The 17,668-nt window shown below is 41.8% G+C and overlaps 2 protein-coding genes across 14 annotated transcripts in view; one reads left to right on the forward strand and one right to left on the reverse strand.

Annotated features, from left to right (window-relative positions):
- Positions 1-73: 73 nt before the first annotated feature.
- Positions 74-17,668, forward strand: part of CSNK1G1 (casein kinase 1 gamma 1) — a 116,495-nt gene continuing 98,900 nt past the window's right edge. For 7 of the 13 annotated variants that reach the window (XR_014779379.1, XR_014779380.1, XR_014779381.1 and 4 more), the window contains exon 1: positions 76-223. The gene's annotated coding sequence lies outside the window, so the exon portion shown is untranslated. Of the gene's footprint in view, positions 224-13,215; positions 13,290-15,933; positions 16,211-17,668 lie in introns of those variants that run through there. The other 6 variants (XM_084782387.1, XM_084782398.1, XM_084782391.1 and 3 more) reach the window with 5 other exon arrangements.
- On the reverse strand, positions 138-4,528 carry LOC311598462 (uncharacterized protein; the record flags this gene model as incomplete). Its single annotated transcript, XM_084783501.1, has 2 exons — positions 3,231-4,528; positions 138-770 (listed from the first exon to the last, which is right to left on the reverse strand). Exons 1-2 carry the CDS (start codon positions 3,249-3,251, stop codon positions 138-140), a joined length of 654 nt encoding a protein of 217 aa, XP_084639627.1. The 5' UTR covers positions 3,252-4,528.

Below are 17,668 nucleotides of genomic sequence, written 5' to 3' on the forward strand. Positions count from 1 at the left end.
GGTGGGGCCATCATTAGTACTTCCGGTTCGGCTCCGGCCGCCCCTCAACTCCTCTTCTTTACCGCCGCCCCCCTCCCCGCCCCATTCCCTCCGCCTCCTCGTCTCCCTCCCGCTCCTGGGAAATCGAAGCCACCGCTTTAAGGGGTGGCTGAGAGAAGCACTCGCCGTCTCGGGGAGGGGACCGCGCCCGCCCCCTGGAAATCCCGGAGCACGGCGGATACAGGTAGGTGCCCTGGCTTCGACTGGGTCTGGGAAGACTGGAGTCTGAGGAGATGCGTGTGTAAGTGTGTGTGCGTGTGTGAGAAAGGAGAAAGAGGGGCTTTGGGGTGGGGTAGGGGGGGAGCCCTTCGCTGGGGCGGGGCAGTGGACGCCGGGATCCCGGGTAGGGCGCGGGCCTGTGTGCGGAGGGCTGCGGGGGCGGGACGGGGGCGGCAGGGTCCCTGCGAACCAGGAGTTGCGGGTGGCGGCGGCGGCGGCGGCGGCTCAGACCCGGGCGTAGGAGGCGCCCTTTCTGAGGCACAGACTTCGGCCAATGCAGACCGGGAGTTTCCCACCTGGAGTGCCCGCTCTGAAAACGGGGGGTGGTGGGGTGGGGCGGAGAGCATCATCCAGCGCCGAAATAAGGGTATGGATTTGGCGAGATGGCTGTAGTCCTCCTGCGCGTCCCACTGTCCGTGTGTCAGACCCTCTCCGCTGGGACGGAGCCGGGCTTCGCGAGCTTGTAGGGGGCTTCGTGTCTGCTGGGCATCGTGGAGCCGCCCTTGGCAGAGCTAGGGCAGAAGAGTGGGTAATGAGACCTCCCTCCACCCAACTTCCGTGCGCGTCCCCCGCTTCTTCCTTTATTGCTGCTCAGCCCTCGCCGGGGCGCCCTAGAGGAGCGGCGTCCCCCAAGTGGGCACGCGTCACATCGTAAAAGAAGAGTGTGGAACTGGGTTTGTTGCCCCTGGATAGTATTCCGGATATTTGCAAAGTGCCAGAATGGAATATTCTAACAGTCTTCCAGACCGATTTGTATCTGGTATAAATTTTCTTAGAAAAGTGAAATACTGGAAAGCATCTGACTATATTCAAACGTTGCCTTATAAATGTACATGCCTTAAAAAAAAAACACTAGGAAATCCATATATAGAGGTCTAGATGAGACATGTTGAGGCAAGCCTTTTTTTAACCTCTCTCACCTGCTATTAAACCTGCTGTGCTCTAAACGAATATTCATTTTATGTTTGTGACAGAATTGTCGGTAGTATAGTGATGTATCTCAGCATAACTAGTGAACATTTGGAGAGATAAGAGACTCTTCCGTTGTTGACCTGTCTCTTAATCTTTTAAGGAGATAATTGTGCTCAAGTGAAAGTATTGGCTTTCAGAAAGATAATTCTGGGAGTGAACCTAGCCTATGCCCCTTGGCTAGTTGTTGACCTTGGTCAAGTCATAGACTATAACAGTTTCAGTCTCTTCACAAGTAGGAATTAAATTCTAATCTGTGTCATAAGAGAGGTGATCATTTATATAACTCCTTAAAGCAAGCACCTTTGAATTTAAAGATTGCCATTAATCATACATAGTTGGAGGGCCCAAGTTACTGGAAGGGGATTTTTGAAAAGGAAACTGTTTATAGTATACAACAGGAACTCGAGGGGTTTCTATACATTTTATTATTATTATTATTATTGTTATTATTATTATTATTATTATTATTATTATTATTATTATTATTATTACTACTACTACTACTACTACTACTACTACTATTACTATTATTTTGACGCAGGTTTCTCTGTGTAGCGTTATTTGTCCTGAAACTCATTCGGTAGACCAGGCTAGCCTTGAAATCATAGAGAGCCACCTGCCTCTGCCTCCCACGTGCTGGGATTTAAGGCGTGCACCACCCCTTCCCAGCTAGCTTTCTTTCATTCTTCCTTTGCATTATTTTTTATTATTATTATTATTATTATTATTATTATTATTATTATTATTATTTTTGAGACAAGCCCCCACTGAGTACCTCTGGCTGGCCTGGAACTCACACTGTGTAGATCAGGCTTGCCTTGAAATCACAGAGATATACCTGCTACTGCCTCCCCAGAGTTGAGATTAAAGGCGTGCATCACCATGTCCATATTTATTATTACTTCTTTTGTAGTGCTGGGCATTCAACCCAGAATGGTCACATACATACTATGATTCTCAACTATTGAGCTACAACTTTAGCCTGTAGAAATTGATCTTAAGTAGCACAAAATATAGTTATCAAGTTTCTTTAAAATTTTTAAAAATAATTTTATATTTTAATCTGCATTGGTGTTTTGCTTGCATGTCTGTGTGGGGGTGTTAGATCCTCTGGAACTGGATTTACAGTTTGTGAGCTGCCGTGTGGGTGCTGGGAATTGAACCTGGGTCCTCTGGAAGAGCAGCAAGTGTTCTTTACCTCGAAGCCACCTATCCAGCTCTATTGATAGCTTTTTTTTCTCTCTCTCTCCCTTGGTTTTTTGAGACAGGGTTTCTCTGTGTAGCTTTGGCTGTCTTGGAACTCACTATGTACATAGATCAGGCTGGTCTCAAACTAAGAGATCCGCCTGCCCCTGCCTCCCAAGTGCTGGGATTAAAGACATACATTCCCCCGCCACCACCCGGCCTATCAATGTTTAAGTACAATATGTTTGCTTCTTGAAATGATCAAAGTACATTTTATAGATTTTTTTCTCAGATAAACTACTCTGTTATATATAGCATGGATTGAAATAAACATTTATAAGTAACTTATTTAAATGTTAACATCACGTGTCTTCTTAGAGGTAATTAGACTTGACTTAAGATTAAGGTCAGCATCACTTGCGTGAGTCATCTTAGTTAGATTTAGAGTATAATATTAGCAAATTTTAATTTTGTTTTGTTTTGAGACAATCTCAGCATGTAACTCAGGCTGGCATTGGTCTTGACATACTCTCTCCCCTGAGTGCCTGCCTCTGCCTCCCAAATGCTGTCGAAATTCTTACATATAAACTGTAAAATAAATGAAAATACGATTAATTTCTCCTTTTAAATCATTAGTCATCAGACTGTAGAAATTATTTTAGAAAACAAAATCTTGATATATACTTATTTTCTCTGTGGACTTAAAATAATAGTTCTATGTAGCCTGTTATGGTGGGCTTTTCTTTTCTTTTTGAGAAAGGGTCTCACTGTGTAGCTCTGGCTGGTTTGGAGCTTGGTTTATAGACCAGGCTTACCTGGAACTCACAAAGATCCATCTGCCTCTGCCCCCTGAGTGCTGGGACTAAAAGCAGGCACCATCACACCCAGCTTATGTTGGATTTTCAACTAACAGGTTTTCTTTGTGGTTAGTAATTTAAAACATTTCAAATGTACTTTATACTCAAAAGAGGCTGAATATAAATAACTCCTTTTAATATTTTTTGCATGAAAAACAAATTTTGCAGTTCAGTGTGACCTTTCAGAGAGGTTTACACATTTTTTTTTAAATTGAGAGAAATTTCAGTATCTCTGTTTTAAGCCGAGTTGAAACTGTGTTTTGCAAAAGTTGAGGATTTTTAGTATAGTGATTCAAATTTCTAAATGGTTCTTCTAAGGGCACAGTCTTAAATATGTATCTAGGGTTTTTGCTATGTTTCTGTGTGTAGCCTTGGCTGTCCTGGGCTCCCTTTGTAGACCAAGCTGGCCTCGAACTCATGGAGATCCACCTGCCTCTACCGATTAAAGGCATGTGCCACCACGCCGAGCCGTTTGCTATATTTCTTGAATTGTTATTTTTTATCCCTTTTGGAGTTAAAGTTGATGTCACATTGTCTTTGTCAGCTCTCAGCACTGCCTATTTTTTTTACCTGTCTTTTTGCAAAATGTTAATAATCCATTCGTTTTCATGTAAGGAATAGGTAATAGCTGTTATCGTGAAAAATTCTGCCTAAATTATATGCCATAAATACAAAACTGCTGGAGATACTTTCCCTGGTGATCTCTTCCATAACAAGCATGCGACCAATTTGAAGATCTTTGCAGTTGTCAGCTGTGGAATTTGCTTGTGAGGGAATCTAGAAACCACTGACTCTTCCTTGAGCAACTCTTTGGTGATCTTTAAAGTTTAGACATAATAGAGAAATTGTGTGTACTGAAACATACACATGTACATTTGTACATACCCACAATAAAGTAGAATCGTAGAATTAGTTAATTATGTTGTGGTGCTGTTAAATCAGGAATAAAAGAGTTACTGTTGGAAATGTTAAGAAGTAAAAAAAAAAGAAAAAAAAGAAACAAGCTCAGGAGAGAAAAGTCACTTGGTTTGAGTAAAATCAAAAGATCAAAAGTACTTCCTGGAGGTTTTTTTGTTGTTGTTGTTGTTTTTTCCCCTAGACAGGGTTTCTCTGTGTAGCCTTGGCTGTCCTGGACTCATTTTGGAGACCAGGCTGGCCTCGAACTCACAGAGATCCACCTTCCTCTGCCTCCCGAGTGCTGGGATTACAGGCGTGTACCACCACGCCCGGCCCTTGTTTCTGTCTTACAGCATATTTTACAGAGATAATTATTTAGCTTCTAATCAAGTTAAATAATCTTTTTTTTTTTTTTTTTTTTTTTTTTTTGGTTTTTCGAGACAGGGTTTCTCTATGTAGCCTTGGCCATCCTGGACTCACTTTGTAGACCAGGCTGGCCTCGAACTCACAGCGATCCGCCTGCCTCTGCCTCCCGAGTGCTGGGATTAAAGGCATGCGCCACCACGCCCGGCAAGTTAAATAATCTTTATTTTAAGAAAAACATAAAGGGCTGGAGAGATGGCTCGGCGGTTAAGAGCACTGACTGCTCTTCCAGAGGTTCTGAGTTCAATTCCCAGCAACCACATGGTGGCTCACAACCATCTGTAATGTGATCTGATGTGCATGGTATATATAAAAAAAATTTTAAAAAACCAAAAAACAATGAGGCTGGAGAGATGGCTCAGCAGATAAAGGCTAGGCTCACAACCAAAAATATGAGTTTGGTTCCTAGCACCCACAGTTGTCTCTTCAGCCACCTAAAAACAAATAATAAAAATTTAAAAAATGAAAAAAAGATATAGCTAGATTTTAGTACTGCCAATTTTGATAGTAACTGCACAGTAACATGCGTAGTAAACTTTCCTGGAAGAGCTTTGAATTTGTAGAATGATTTTTTTTTTTTTAACAGTAACTCTATCCATTGGTGTTTACTATAGGGTCTCTGAAAAGCTGGGAAGAGGAAAAGAGTGAATTTACTTGAGAACTGCCATTTTAGGTTTTATGGATTACTTATTTAGAAAGCTAAATTGGATTTTGACATTATTGGGATTGTGTTCAAGATGGACTAAGGGAAAAAAATTAGATGCCATCTGTTTCACATTTCTTCTCTCCTCATCCCTCCCATATTTTGTGGCTTTGAATTCATCAGATTATTTTCAAATATACAAACCTTCAGTAGATTTAGATTATATAATATCAACTATCAGTGAATGTAGCTAAATAACTTGGATTGTTAATGTTGAATTACATAGGATGATAACAGGCATTGCTTAAAGGTAATTGTTTAATTAACATTCCCTGGGAATGAGTTAGCTTCTTGCATCTTATTATCCTTTTGGTAAATGTTTCTTTTCTTTTTCCTTTTGGTTTTGGTGTTTTGAGACAGGGTCTTATATAGCCCAACCTGGCTTCAAACTTACTCTAAGGGCAAGGCTGGCCTTAGGCTTTTGATTGTGCTCCTTATCTCACAGGTGCTAAGATACAGGCCTGTGCCACCAGACCCAGTGTTGATGGTCATTTTGACATTTCTGCTTAATTACAGCTTAATTACTGAAGAAAGCTGTGGGTTGTTTCTTTTTTTGAGTATTAGAATAAATGATGGTATTAGAATAAATCTTTATTCATTTGATAGAACAACCAGAAAAAAAAAATCTGAGATTTTAAATTTTAATAATAAATCCTCTTCAATTTATCCTTGTAGCAATAGTTTTTCCTTACCTATGTACCTATGGCTTAGTTTTCATCTAAAGTGTGTGCCCAGTTCAATTTGGATCAATTTGGCACGCAGGCACCGGGCACATTTGAATCTAAATAAAGCTCAGGAAGGGGCTATTGGATTTCCAGAGCTGAGAAAAAGTATACCTTGCTGAGGTTGTGGTAGTTCATACTTAGCATGGCCTGAGGGACGCAGGCATCTTGGATAGGCTGTAAAGGAGAAGTCATGTGGTATCTCAGAAATGGCCTGAAGAGAGAGCCATCTGGACGGAAGAGACGCGCGCTTTGTCTCCAGCAGGAGTGTGGTGGTGAGGTAGGAAGACAGATGGACTACCCTGCACCGCTGTTGTCTGTCCCTCTCTTAAGCTTCAAGTGGGCAGCATAGTTATGTGGGGGCTGGGATGCCAGGGATAGGAATTGTTCTTTATTTGCCTGTCACAATGGAGGTATGGACATTCTGGGAAAGGATTTTTTTTTTCTCTTGGCTTTTATTTACAGCATGGCCAGAGAAGGTGGGTGGACAAAATAGCTATTGCCCTTTTCACCAAAGAGGTTTGAGCAGTGCTCAGTGCTTAGTGCTGCCACAGCACATCAAAATGCTGCATAACTTTTCTAGGAGATACAGAATTGGATCTATGTTCATTTCTGTCACACACAACTCCTTAGTTTAGTAAGAGGACTTCTGGGCCTCTGAATGAAAGTATCATAGATGTACATCCTTCTTAATAAAGTTTGAAATACTTATGATTGCCATTGAGGAAGGGATGTGTGCACGCACGCAGTGTACACTTGAATGTCTATGATAATCAGATTTCAGATTCCTAAATCACTAGCCTTTAGTTTCTTCCAGCTTCCCCCAATTTTTTTTTCTTCCCCAAATTTTTGTCTATTTCCTAGACATCATTCCAATGTAGATGCCAGTGAACAGAGGCAGGGAAATGGAGGGAGAATTAAAAATTTCTTTTTACTGTTTTAGAATTTCTTTAGTCTACAGTGATACCATGCACCCTGTATGGCTGTGTATGCCTTACTGTGTTTTTCATGTTTTTTTGGTTTGTTTGTTTGGTTTGGTTTTTTGAGACCGGGTCTCTCTCTATGTATCCTTGGCTTTCCAGGACTCGCTTTATAGACCAGGCTGGCCTCGAACTCACAGCGATCCACCTGCCTCTGCTTCTGTAGTGCTGGGATTAAAGGCGTGCACCACCATGCCCGGCCCTACTGTGCTTTTCTTATATGTTGCCAGCTTCTGTTTTTTAAAAATAATTTTTAATAGTTTAGGCTTACAGAATAGTTAAGCAGATAGTAAGAGTTCCATATATATCTCCTTTTAAAATAGTTTTACCTATTATTTCACCTTGTATTTTACGTAAATGCTATGTGTTTGTTACAATTAATGACATGTGGGTGCATTGTTAGTTACAGTTCATAATTATCTTTAGGATATGTTTTTGCCTTGTTTGGTTTTGAAGGCTTGTAGAAATACCTACCATTTTATGTAGAAGGATTTTAATTCAGAATTGACTGTTTTGGCAAAAGATCACATCCAAAGACCTTCTAGGTCTGTGTGATCTAGCTGGAATACAGACACGCCTTTAATCCAGGAGACAGAGGCAAACAGATCTGAGTTCGAGGCCAGTATAGAGCAAGTATCTGGTAAAGAAAAGTGTAGATCCTGGCGTGGTGGTGCATTCCTTCGATCCCAAACAATGAGGGTAAAGTTAGTGTGTAGAAGGAAGCGTTCATGTTTCAAAGTGATGTCGAATTGAGTGGTAGAGAAAGTGACAAATCGGAATAGGATATACTCAACTCTCAGGAGAACAGAGAGGAAAGGGAAGCTACTTAAGGGGGCAACACAGAGATAAGAGGGAGAGGAGACAGTTTTACCAGGACAGTAGAAGAGCGGGGCTGCAAAGAGAGAACGAGCTAGGTTTAGGTGAAGACCAAACGAATGAGCCGGGAGATTAGAACAGATTGCTGGAGTTAGTTTGAGGCCAACCAGAGTAATTTAGATGCTGAAAGAAAAGCCAGATTGAGGCCATGCAGAGCAATTTTGGGGCTGAAAGAAAAGCCAGATTGAATAAATCAGCTGGGAAAGGAGTTTGAGCCAGAACAGCTGAGTTGAACCAGCCAGCCCAGAGCTCAGTAAGAACAAGAAAGGGTGAGCTTGTTCAGTATTAAGTGTCAGAGCTGAAAGCATTCTATGCCTGGGTTAGATTGTGCGGAGGCTAGAAGCTTCCAGGACTAGGCCTAGGTTAGCAAAGGCAGTAAGCCTCCGAGGTGACAGTTACTTCAGACAAATATAAGTTCTTTTTACAATTTTAATTTCTTCCCGCTGCCCACCACTCGCCTTGTGAGAAAAGATCTTACTCTGTAGCCCTGGCTGGCCTGAATGACCAGGCTGGCCTTGAACTCACAGGTTTGCCTGCCTCTGCCTCCTGAGTGCCGTGATTGATGGGCAGCATCATACTATTTGTTTTTGTCTTGTTTGTTTTGTTTTTGGTTTTTTGAGACAGGGTCTCTCTGTGTGAGCCTTAGCTGTTCTGGACTTGCTTTGAAGACCAGGCTGGCCTGGAACTCACAGAGATCCACCTGCTTCTGCCTCCCGAGTGCTGGGATTAAAAATATGCGCCACCACGCCTGGCTGAGAAAGACTTTCATATGGTATAGTCTGGTTTTGAACGCCTGATCTTCCTCCCTCCACCTCAAGTGCTGGGTATAGGTGTGTGCGCACATGTGTATGTATGTATGTATAGAGGTCAGAGTTCAATGTTGGTTGTTTTCAGTTCTTTTCTATTTATTGCAATTACTTAATTAGTTTTATGTGTATGGGTGTTTTGCTTTCATGTATGTTTGTACATCATGTGTGTACCTGGTGCTCTTTGGAGGCCAGGAGAGGCTATCAGACTCCTTAGGATTATATCCTGTTATGAATTACCATAGGGGCCCTAGGAATCAAACCAGGCCCTCTGGAAAATCAGCCAGTATTCTTAACTGCTAAGCCATCTCTCCAACCTTTCCATTTTACTTTTTGAGATGGGACTTCTCACCTGTTGGGCTAGGCTGGCTCTCTAGAGAGCTCCAGAGATCTTCTTGTTTTTCCTTCACTGTGTTGGCATTATAGATGTGAGCTTTGGTGCCTGGCTATTTTGTGTTGTTTATTTGAGGCGGTTGTATTCTGTAGACCCAGCTGCCTGGAACTCAGAGTCCACCTGCCTCTGCTTCTCTAGTGCTGGGATTAAAGGCGTATGCCAGGGCCTGATTGGCCTTTTAAAAAACCAGATCCTCATATACTTTACCAATGAACCATCTCCCCAGTTTCTTCTCATGCTTTATTCTATAATACATATTTTGATGCAAATCCTTTATTATATTTTTGCAACTTTTTTTTGGGTTTTCTTGTTTATCTCTTAAAAAATATTTGTGTAGTGTGTCTCTGTGAGAGAGAGGGGCTGTATTTGTGTGTGTGTGTGTTTGGTGTGTGTGTGTGTGAGGGGGCGGCGCGTGTGTGTAGTTGGTTCTCTTATCCCATTTCTGCCTGTGTCCCCAAAATAGAACTCATGTTATCTGGCTTGTGTGATAAGTGCCTTCATCCAGTGAGCCATCTTGCTGGCCTATTTTTAATTTTTATTTATTTATTTTTTTGTTTTTGTTTTTTGAGACAGGGTTTCTCTGTTAGCCTTGGTTGTCCTGGACTCAATTTGTAGACCAGGCTGGCCTTGAACTCACAGTGATCTGCCTGCCTCTGCTTCCTGAGTGTTGGGATTAAAGGCGTACGCCACCACGCCCGGCTCCTATTTTTAATTTTTAAAAAGTTTATTTATTTTTGTGTGAATGTTTTGCCTGAATGTATTGTGTATGCACCATGTTCCTGCAGCGCCTGTTGAGTCTAGAAGAAAGCATCCCCTGAACTTGGAGTTTTAGATGATTATGTTCCAGCAGTGCTATATGGTGCTGGAGACTGAACTGAGGGCCTTTGGAAGAGCAGCACAGAGATCCTTCTCCTCACCCTCCCTCCATTTGTAATGTTTTTTTTTTTTTTTTTTTTAAGTCTAATTAGTCATTTTCTCTCCCTGGGTTGTACTGTTGGTGTTAAATCTATGAAGTTACTGCTAAGCCTAAGAGTTTCTCCTGTACTAACTTTGACATTTTGTTGTTTATATTTAGGTCTATGATCAGTTTAAGAACTGTGCCTTGAGCTGGGTACGATTGTGCACGCCTCTAATCCCTGCACTTGGGAGGCAGAGGCAGGAGGATTTCTGTGAGTTTTAGGCCAGCCTACTCCACAAATCAAGTCCAAGACAGCCAAGTCTACACAGTGAAACCCTGTCTCGGGGTGGGGTGGGCTGTGAGGGTGGGGTGTGGGAGGGGGCCCAGGAGAGAACGATGCCTTATTCTTATTTTGTGAATACTGAGTCTTTTCTTTGGTCTTCGTTTGTTGTTAATGTTAGGCCCTGAACCCTGGGCCTTGGGCTTGATAGATCACACGTATTCTTGCTCTGAGCCAGATCACTAAGGTTGAGACTCTAGACACTGAAAGCAATAGAAAGATGCCCTAAGAGAGTTCTCTCGCAGCTGGCTTTCCCCTTGCAACACCTTGTTTCCCAAAACAGCTTAACCTCAGTTGGTATCATAGTAGCTAAATATTTTGATCATTTATGATACAATGCAATAATAGTTTACTAGCCATATTTAGTGGTTCTTTTGTCCCTAACTAGCCCCCCTCCTTTTTTTTTGAGACAGGGTTTCTCTATGTAGCCCAGGCTGTCCTGGAACTCACAAAGACTCACCTGCCTCTGCCTCTCAGAGTGCTGGGATGAAAGATGCGCATGACTGCCTGGCAACTGCCACCTCCCTTTTTGAGACAGAGTTTCATGTTGGACTCCAGCTTGCTAGAGGAGGAAGACCTTGCACCTGTGGTCCTCCTGCCTTTATCTCTGGAGTGCTGGGTCTACAGGTGTTTTCCACCATGTCCGGTTTTATGCAGATCTGGGAGTGGAGCCAGGGCTTTGTACGTCTAGGCACACACTTCACCAACTACATGATGTCCCTGTCTTAGTCAATAAGACTAAAGGAGCTATCTGTGTGAAAGCCCCTAGGTTCTCCATAGATGCTCTCCAGATCAATCCATGTGTAAGCTCACACTGTGTTTAATGAATCCATCTGGTTAATGCTTCTATTTCTTAAGTTTCAAACATTATGGAACTGGGCCAGTGAGGTGTTGCTGCCCAGGCCTAAAGCCTTGAGCTTGGTGATGTGAATTTGATCCCGTGATCCCACATAAAGGTAGAAGGAGAGAACTCCATGAAGCTGTCCTCTCACCTCTGTGCACACGCCATGAAATATGCCAGCTCCATACTCATCATACACACATTATAAACAAAATTAAAAACAAGAAAAGATGATGAAGTCATAAGGCTGAAAGAAAGCATGAAGAAAGTCAAGCTAGACACATTTACTCTCTAGCTGTGACACGTGGAGAAGAGCTGAAGGCCTTGCCTAGGGTTGTGTAGCTGGCTAATGAATCGGACAGAAGTTCAGGCCTCCTCACTTCCACTGTAGTCCTATTGCTCATATAACTACATTTTGAAGGGAAAAAAACCTGAAGATATAAAAGACAAATTTTTTCAATAAATTTAAGTAGGCTGTTTACGACTGGTGTGGGGTGAGAGAGCTTGCTCAGTTCAGACCACGCTCAACTCTTGGTTAGTTCCACTGCTCACAGAGCAGCTCCTCACTGCCTGTAACTGTGTTGAGGGCTCTCACACCCTTTTATGGCTTCTCAGGGTACAAGAAGTGCATGGTTCACACATACACATATTTTTTTTAAATGTCTTAAACTATTATAGTATTTTTCCGTTTTGTAGACCAGGCTGATCTTGAATTCACAAAAGGTCCGCCTACCTCTGCCTCCCTAGTGCTGGAATTATAGGCCTGTGACATTAGCTTTAGTTTCTAGCAAATTCATTTCATATTATAGATAAAAATCAGCAAGTGCAAAAATAATGGTGAGGTTATCATATCCTGTACTTGGTGAGCAGGCATTTGGCTGGATTAAAATGAATCTTACTGTATTTTTTTGAGTTTTGTATAGTGAGGATAACCTGTTAATATTTAATGCCATAAAGCAACAGCTGGATTTTGCTTTCATGTGATAGTGTATTTATAAAACTAGAGTGGGGTGTTATGTAAAAATTTAAAGTACAGATTAATATGCATCTGGTGAATTCAGGGCTTGCAGCACGCACATCTGTTGAGAAAACAAATCATACAACTATTCAGAGCTTTAGTATGTTTAGTTGTGTATGCTTTGATTCTTTGTTTTGAAACAGTCTTTAATGGCTTTGGAAAAGCAATTTGCTCTAAGGAAGCAACTTGTGAAGCCATTTGGAAACCTATTAATTATTTTATTAATATCATTTTGGTACATTAATGTTTTTCTCTCCGGTTTATCTACTAGGGAAAGAAGGAGTTAACTGGCTCAAAGAAAATGTTTGTTGTGTAACTGTATTTTAAACGGTGGAATGTAGTTTCCTGGGTTGAATATGCTAGAAATATTTTAAGGCTCTGAATTCTAAATTGAATCAATGCTCAGGGCAGAATTGTGTCCATCACAACCATGTTCTATAGCGGTACAAAGGTGCGGCTAGAATCTCGGAGTACTGCAGGGCTATAACGGGACGGGAATCCAGGGGCCATGATCCTGATGGGAAGGAGAGTCAGCGAGAGAACAGGCCAGCTGTCATTACACGTACCTGGGGAGGCCAGGGGTGGTGGCGCACGCCTGTAAATCCAGGACTCCGGGAGGCAGAGCTCTGTGAGATTGGGATCAGCCTGGTCTGCAAAGTGACAGGACAGTCAAGGCTACACAGAGAAACTGTTTCAGAAATCCAACCCCCCCACCCCCAAAAATTTTCACCTGGGAATACATACTCCTCTAGAAGGAAAATATATTCATTCATTCATTCATTGGAGACAGAATCCTTAGGGTTTTTGTTTTTGTTTTTTGTTTTCCAAGACAGGGTTTCTCTATGTAGACTTGATGGTCCTGGACTCGCTTTGCAGACCAGGCTGGCCTTGAACTCGCAGTGATCCACCTGCCTCTGCCCCCCAAGTGGTGGGATTAAAGGTGTGCGCTACCACCATCTGGCGAGACAGAATCTTTGTATTTCTTCATCTTTGTGTGTGGTTTGTGTTGACCTCGAACTTAGATTTTTTCTGCTTGCAGTATCCTGAGTATGGGAATCACAGATGTGCACCACTGGCCTGGGCGTTATCTACAGATGTTAGAAGCCTACTCAGGATTTGGTGAGATGGCTTTGAGGCTAAAACTGCTTACTGTACAAGCTCCAGAACCTCTATAAGATGGAAGGAGAGACCCAGCTTCACAGAGTTGCCCTCTGATGTCCACATGTGCTCTGAGGCATGTGTACCTACACATGCACTTCACACACACACACCAATAAGCAAATGTTTAAAAAACAAACAAACAAACAAGCTTTTCAAGTGTTTGCAGTGGGCATGCAGTATTGAGAGCCATAGGCTTAGATGATAGATTGATCCATCATCCATCTATCTATCTATCTATCTATCTATCTATCTATCTACCTACCTATCTACCTATCTGTTGTTTTTTTGAGACAAGGTTTCTCTGTGTAGCCATGCCTGTCCTGGAACTCGCTCTGTAGACCAGGCTGTTGTCAAATACAGCCTAGCCAGGGTCTGGCTTTTTGTTTTTGTTTTGGGGGATTTTATTTTGTTTTCTTTAAGTAGGTCTGGTGGCCTGGTGAACTTTTTTCTCTTTATCCCAGCCTCCTAAGTGATAAACTGTCCAGATTTCTGCTCTCTGGTTTCTTCTGGGAATTACAGGCTTTTATATATTTGCCTTCTTTTTGTTGTTGTTCACTAATTGTCTAATTTCATCCCATTGTGATTATAAAAGATATCTGTCTCAAAAAAAAAAAAGTCTGTCTCTTAAAATGTATTGACCCCAAGGTTCTTGTTCATGGTAGACAAGCACTATATCACTGACTGTAGCTGAATTCTTTGTTTGATTTTTGTTTTGTGTGTTTGTTTTGTTTTGTGTGAGACTGAATCTTACCTTGTGGTCTTGCTGGCCTGGAACATTTTGTGTAGACCAGGCTGGCCTCAAGTTCATAAGAGACCCACTGTTTTTACCTCCCTGGTTGCTGGCATTAAAGGTGTGCTCCACATCCTCTGTGGGTATCCTTTGATCAGCAGCATCAGCATCAATTGGAAATTTATTACAAACACAAATTCTTTTGGTGTGCAAATACTTAAAATTGGTTGTTTTTTTAAAAATCACATTTATGTAGTGTGTTTGTGTGTGTGTGTGTGTGTGTGTGTGTCTGTGCGTGCGCGCACATGCACAGGTGCGGTTGTGTGTGTGCCCACATTTGCACTGTGTGTGTCATGGAGTATGTATGGCAGTCAGAGGACAACTTGTGGGAGTTGTCTCGAGCCATTCTCCTGCCCCAGCCTTCTGAGTAGCAGATAGGAGCTCTAGTTTTTAAACCATAGGTTATGTTGGTTGAAATGTATTTGTGAAGCCAGGTGGTCCTGTTTTTTGTTTTGTTTTGTTTTTCTTTTTCCTTGTTTTTGAGACAAGGTCTTAGAAATCACCATGTTATATATTGAGGAGTTTAGGATGATTTTGAACTTACAGATCTTGTGATTTTTTTCCCCCCTCAAGACAGTAGGCAGACCCTAGTGGCCTTGAACTTTTCCTCCTACCTCAGTCTCTTGAGTGGTAATGCTCTCATTTCTTCCTTGTGGTTTCTTCTTGGAATTGTTGGTCATGAATGTGCCCTTTAGCTTTTACATATTTATGAATTATCTGTTTATTGTTTGATAATTGTTATCTAATTTCATTCCATTGTGATTGTAAAGGATTTTTTAAAAAAGATTTATTTATTATTGTTTATACAGTGCTCTGCCTGCATGTGTGCCAGAAGAAGCCAGAAGAGGGCACCAGATCTCATTACAGATGGTTGTGAGCCACCATGTGGTTGCTGGGAATTGAACTCAGGACCTATGGAAGAGTAGCCAGTGCTCTTAATCTCTGAGCCATTTCTCCAGCCCCCGTAAAGGATATTTTGTCTGATTTATTTCTTAAAATACATCGTGCTTCATGACCTAACATCTCTTGAGGACACCATGCATATACTATTAAAAAACATTGGTGGTAGAGAGAGATCTGGGAGGTTAAGAACATTAGCTGTGCTCCCATTCGATCCAAGTTTAATTCCCAGCACTGACATGACACCTCAGAACTGTCTGTAACTCCTGCTCCAGGCTCTAACACCCTTACACACAGAGATACACAAACATGTACAGGCAAAACATCAATGTACATTTTTTAAAAAATGTAACTGGAAGCCAGTGAGGTATTTTCCAGGTAAAGGTGCTTGCCTCCAAGCCTAGCAACCTGAATTCAATCTCTGGGTCCCACATGGTGGAAGAAGAGAGCCAATTCTTACAAGCTGTCCTCTGACCTCTACATGTGTGCTATGGCATGTGTGCTCCTACATAAACATACACAAATAGGTACAGTTTATAAAATTATAACATTAAGCATTTTGTGAGGAAGGACTTCTGTTTAGCTTTCATTTTGCCTTTTTATCTTTTGTAGTTTCTCTTTTTGCAATTTTTTCCCTTTATTTTGCTTCTGTACACTCCCTCCTCTCCCTGATAGTTATTATGTAACACACACACACACACACACACACACAGTGTGCTTCTGAAGCATATTTTAAAGTTGTTTATTGTATGTGATGGTTGAAACCTTTTCTGTTAGTTAGCAAATGGTTAGTATTTTGAAATTTTCTAGGTTTGGGTGTTTTGCGTTGGGACATTCCCATAGTGCTTAGTGTGGCTATTAGCAGCTCTGGTTAGTTTTATTGGCTAAAGTAGGAGCTGAATATCTACTCTAGAAATGTGCGATTCATTAAATACAGATAGCATTTAGGTCTCCTTTTGGTCTTGAAGTTTTAGCCTTCTCACAGACAAGGCTGTGCCATGCCTTGGAAGTCAGCCTCTTGTTAGGACAGTACTGACAGCATAAATGTCTTTGTGCACTCAGCTGTGATTACACTAGGCTTAGCCCTTGAAATGCTGCCTTGCACTTACTGAGCTTACTTTCAATCTAAGTTGCCACACTTACCAGTACTGATTTCAGGGCCACTGGGATTTATCTGTGTGTGGAACAGGTTGGACAATGAATTTTTTCTCTTTAGTTAAAAAAAATTAACGCTTTAAAAGCATTTTTAACTTATATTTGAATATTCACACCAATTTATGATTGAGAAGTGTTGGTGGGTCAGGGGCTTACCTGTGTTAAGAATTCAGAATTTTCAGTCCTTAGTTCTGCAGCATTCCATTCCTCTGCATGAAACATTCTATGTTTTATTCAACTTTGGATTTCTTGAATTGATTTATCTTTTTTTAATTTATCTTTTCATACTTAAGTATATTAGAATAGACTAGATTATTCAGGTTCGTCAATATGTTTTTATTTGGGTAGAGCCAAACATGAACTCTGCTTAGTCCTTGATACTCGAGGTGTATTCTGTACAGTATTAGAAGGTCCCATCTGTAGGATTCCTAGTCAGAAGTGTGAGTCACTGGGGTGACCAAAACAGAGTGCACGCTCTAGTAGACATTATTCTCTAGTGTGTTAAGTAAACAGTGATGCCACACATGGACGATTGAGTCGTGAAAGGGTAAAGTCCCAGGCTGGGACACAGGGCACCAGTGGAACTTTGAAGTGGTCAGTAACTACCGCGTGTATATCATACATGATTGTTTTTATAACATTCTGAATTTAATATAACTTAATTGTAATGTCATGCTATGTCCCAGAACTAGCTCTGTAGATACAATAGTATTACTTTTGACATAATGTAATGTGTTTTTCTTCTTATTTTATTATGTGTATGTAAAAGCAGTAACTACATGTGAATGGGGTGGGAGGGCTGCCTGCCCGAGTGTGTGGGTGTGGGTGTGCCCATGCATGTGGAAACCACAGGAGGACATTAAGTATCTTTTGTCACTCTTCCTCTTACTGCCTTCAGGCAGGCTCTCTCACTAAACTGACTGCTTGGTCTTTTGCCAAGGCTGTCTGATCAGTGAGTTCCCAGGATTCACCTCTCTCTGCTGCCCAATGCTGGGTTGCAGCCAAGCACAGCCATGCCTGGCTCCTTTTAGGTGGGTACTTAGGATTTGGACTCAGGTCCTCATGTTTTCATAGTAAGCATTCTGCATTAACTGATCTCTCTGCCCTCCCTACTTTTGTTTGTTTTGTTTTGTTTTTTGAGATAGGGTTTCTTTGTGTAGCCCTGGCTGTCCTGCACTCACATTGTAGACCAGGCTAGCCTTTTTTTTTTTTTGAGACAGGGTTTCTCTGTGTAGCCTTGGCTGTCCTGGACTCACTTTGTAGACCAGGCTGGCCTTGAACTCACAGCAAGCCGCCTGCCTCTGCCTCCCGGGTGCTGGGATTAAAGGTGTGCGCCACCGTGCCCCACTTAGGATTTGTTATTGTTGCTGTTGTTATTTTTGAGACAGAGTTTCAGATAGCCTAGACTACTATAGAATCTGTGCAATTTTTGTTGTTGCTGCTGATTTTCAGAGTTTTGCATAGACTGGCCTGTCATTGAGCTCACCATCCA

This window comes from Acomys minous (assembly GCF_964271855.1).
Source record: "Acomys minous genome assembly, chromosome: 5".
Classification (NCBI taxonomy): Eukaryota; Metazoa; Chordata; class Mammalia; order Rodentia; family Muridae; genus Acomys; species Acomys minous.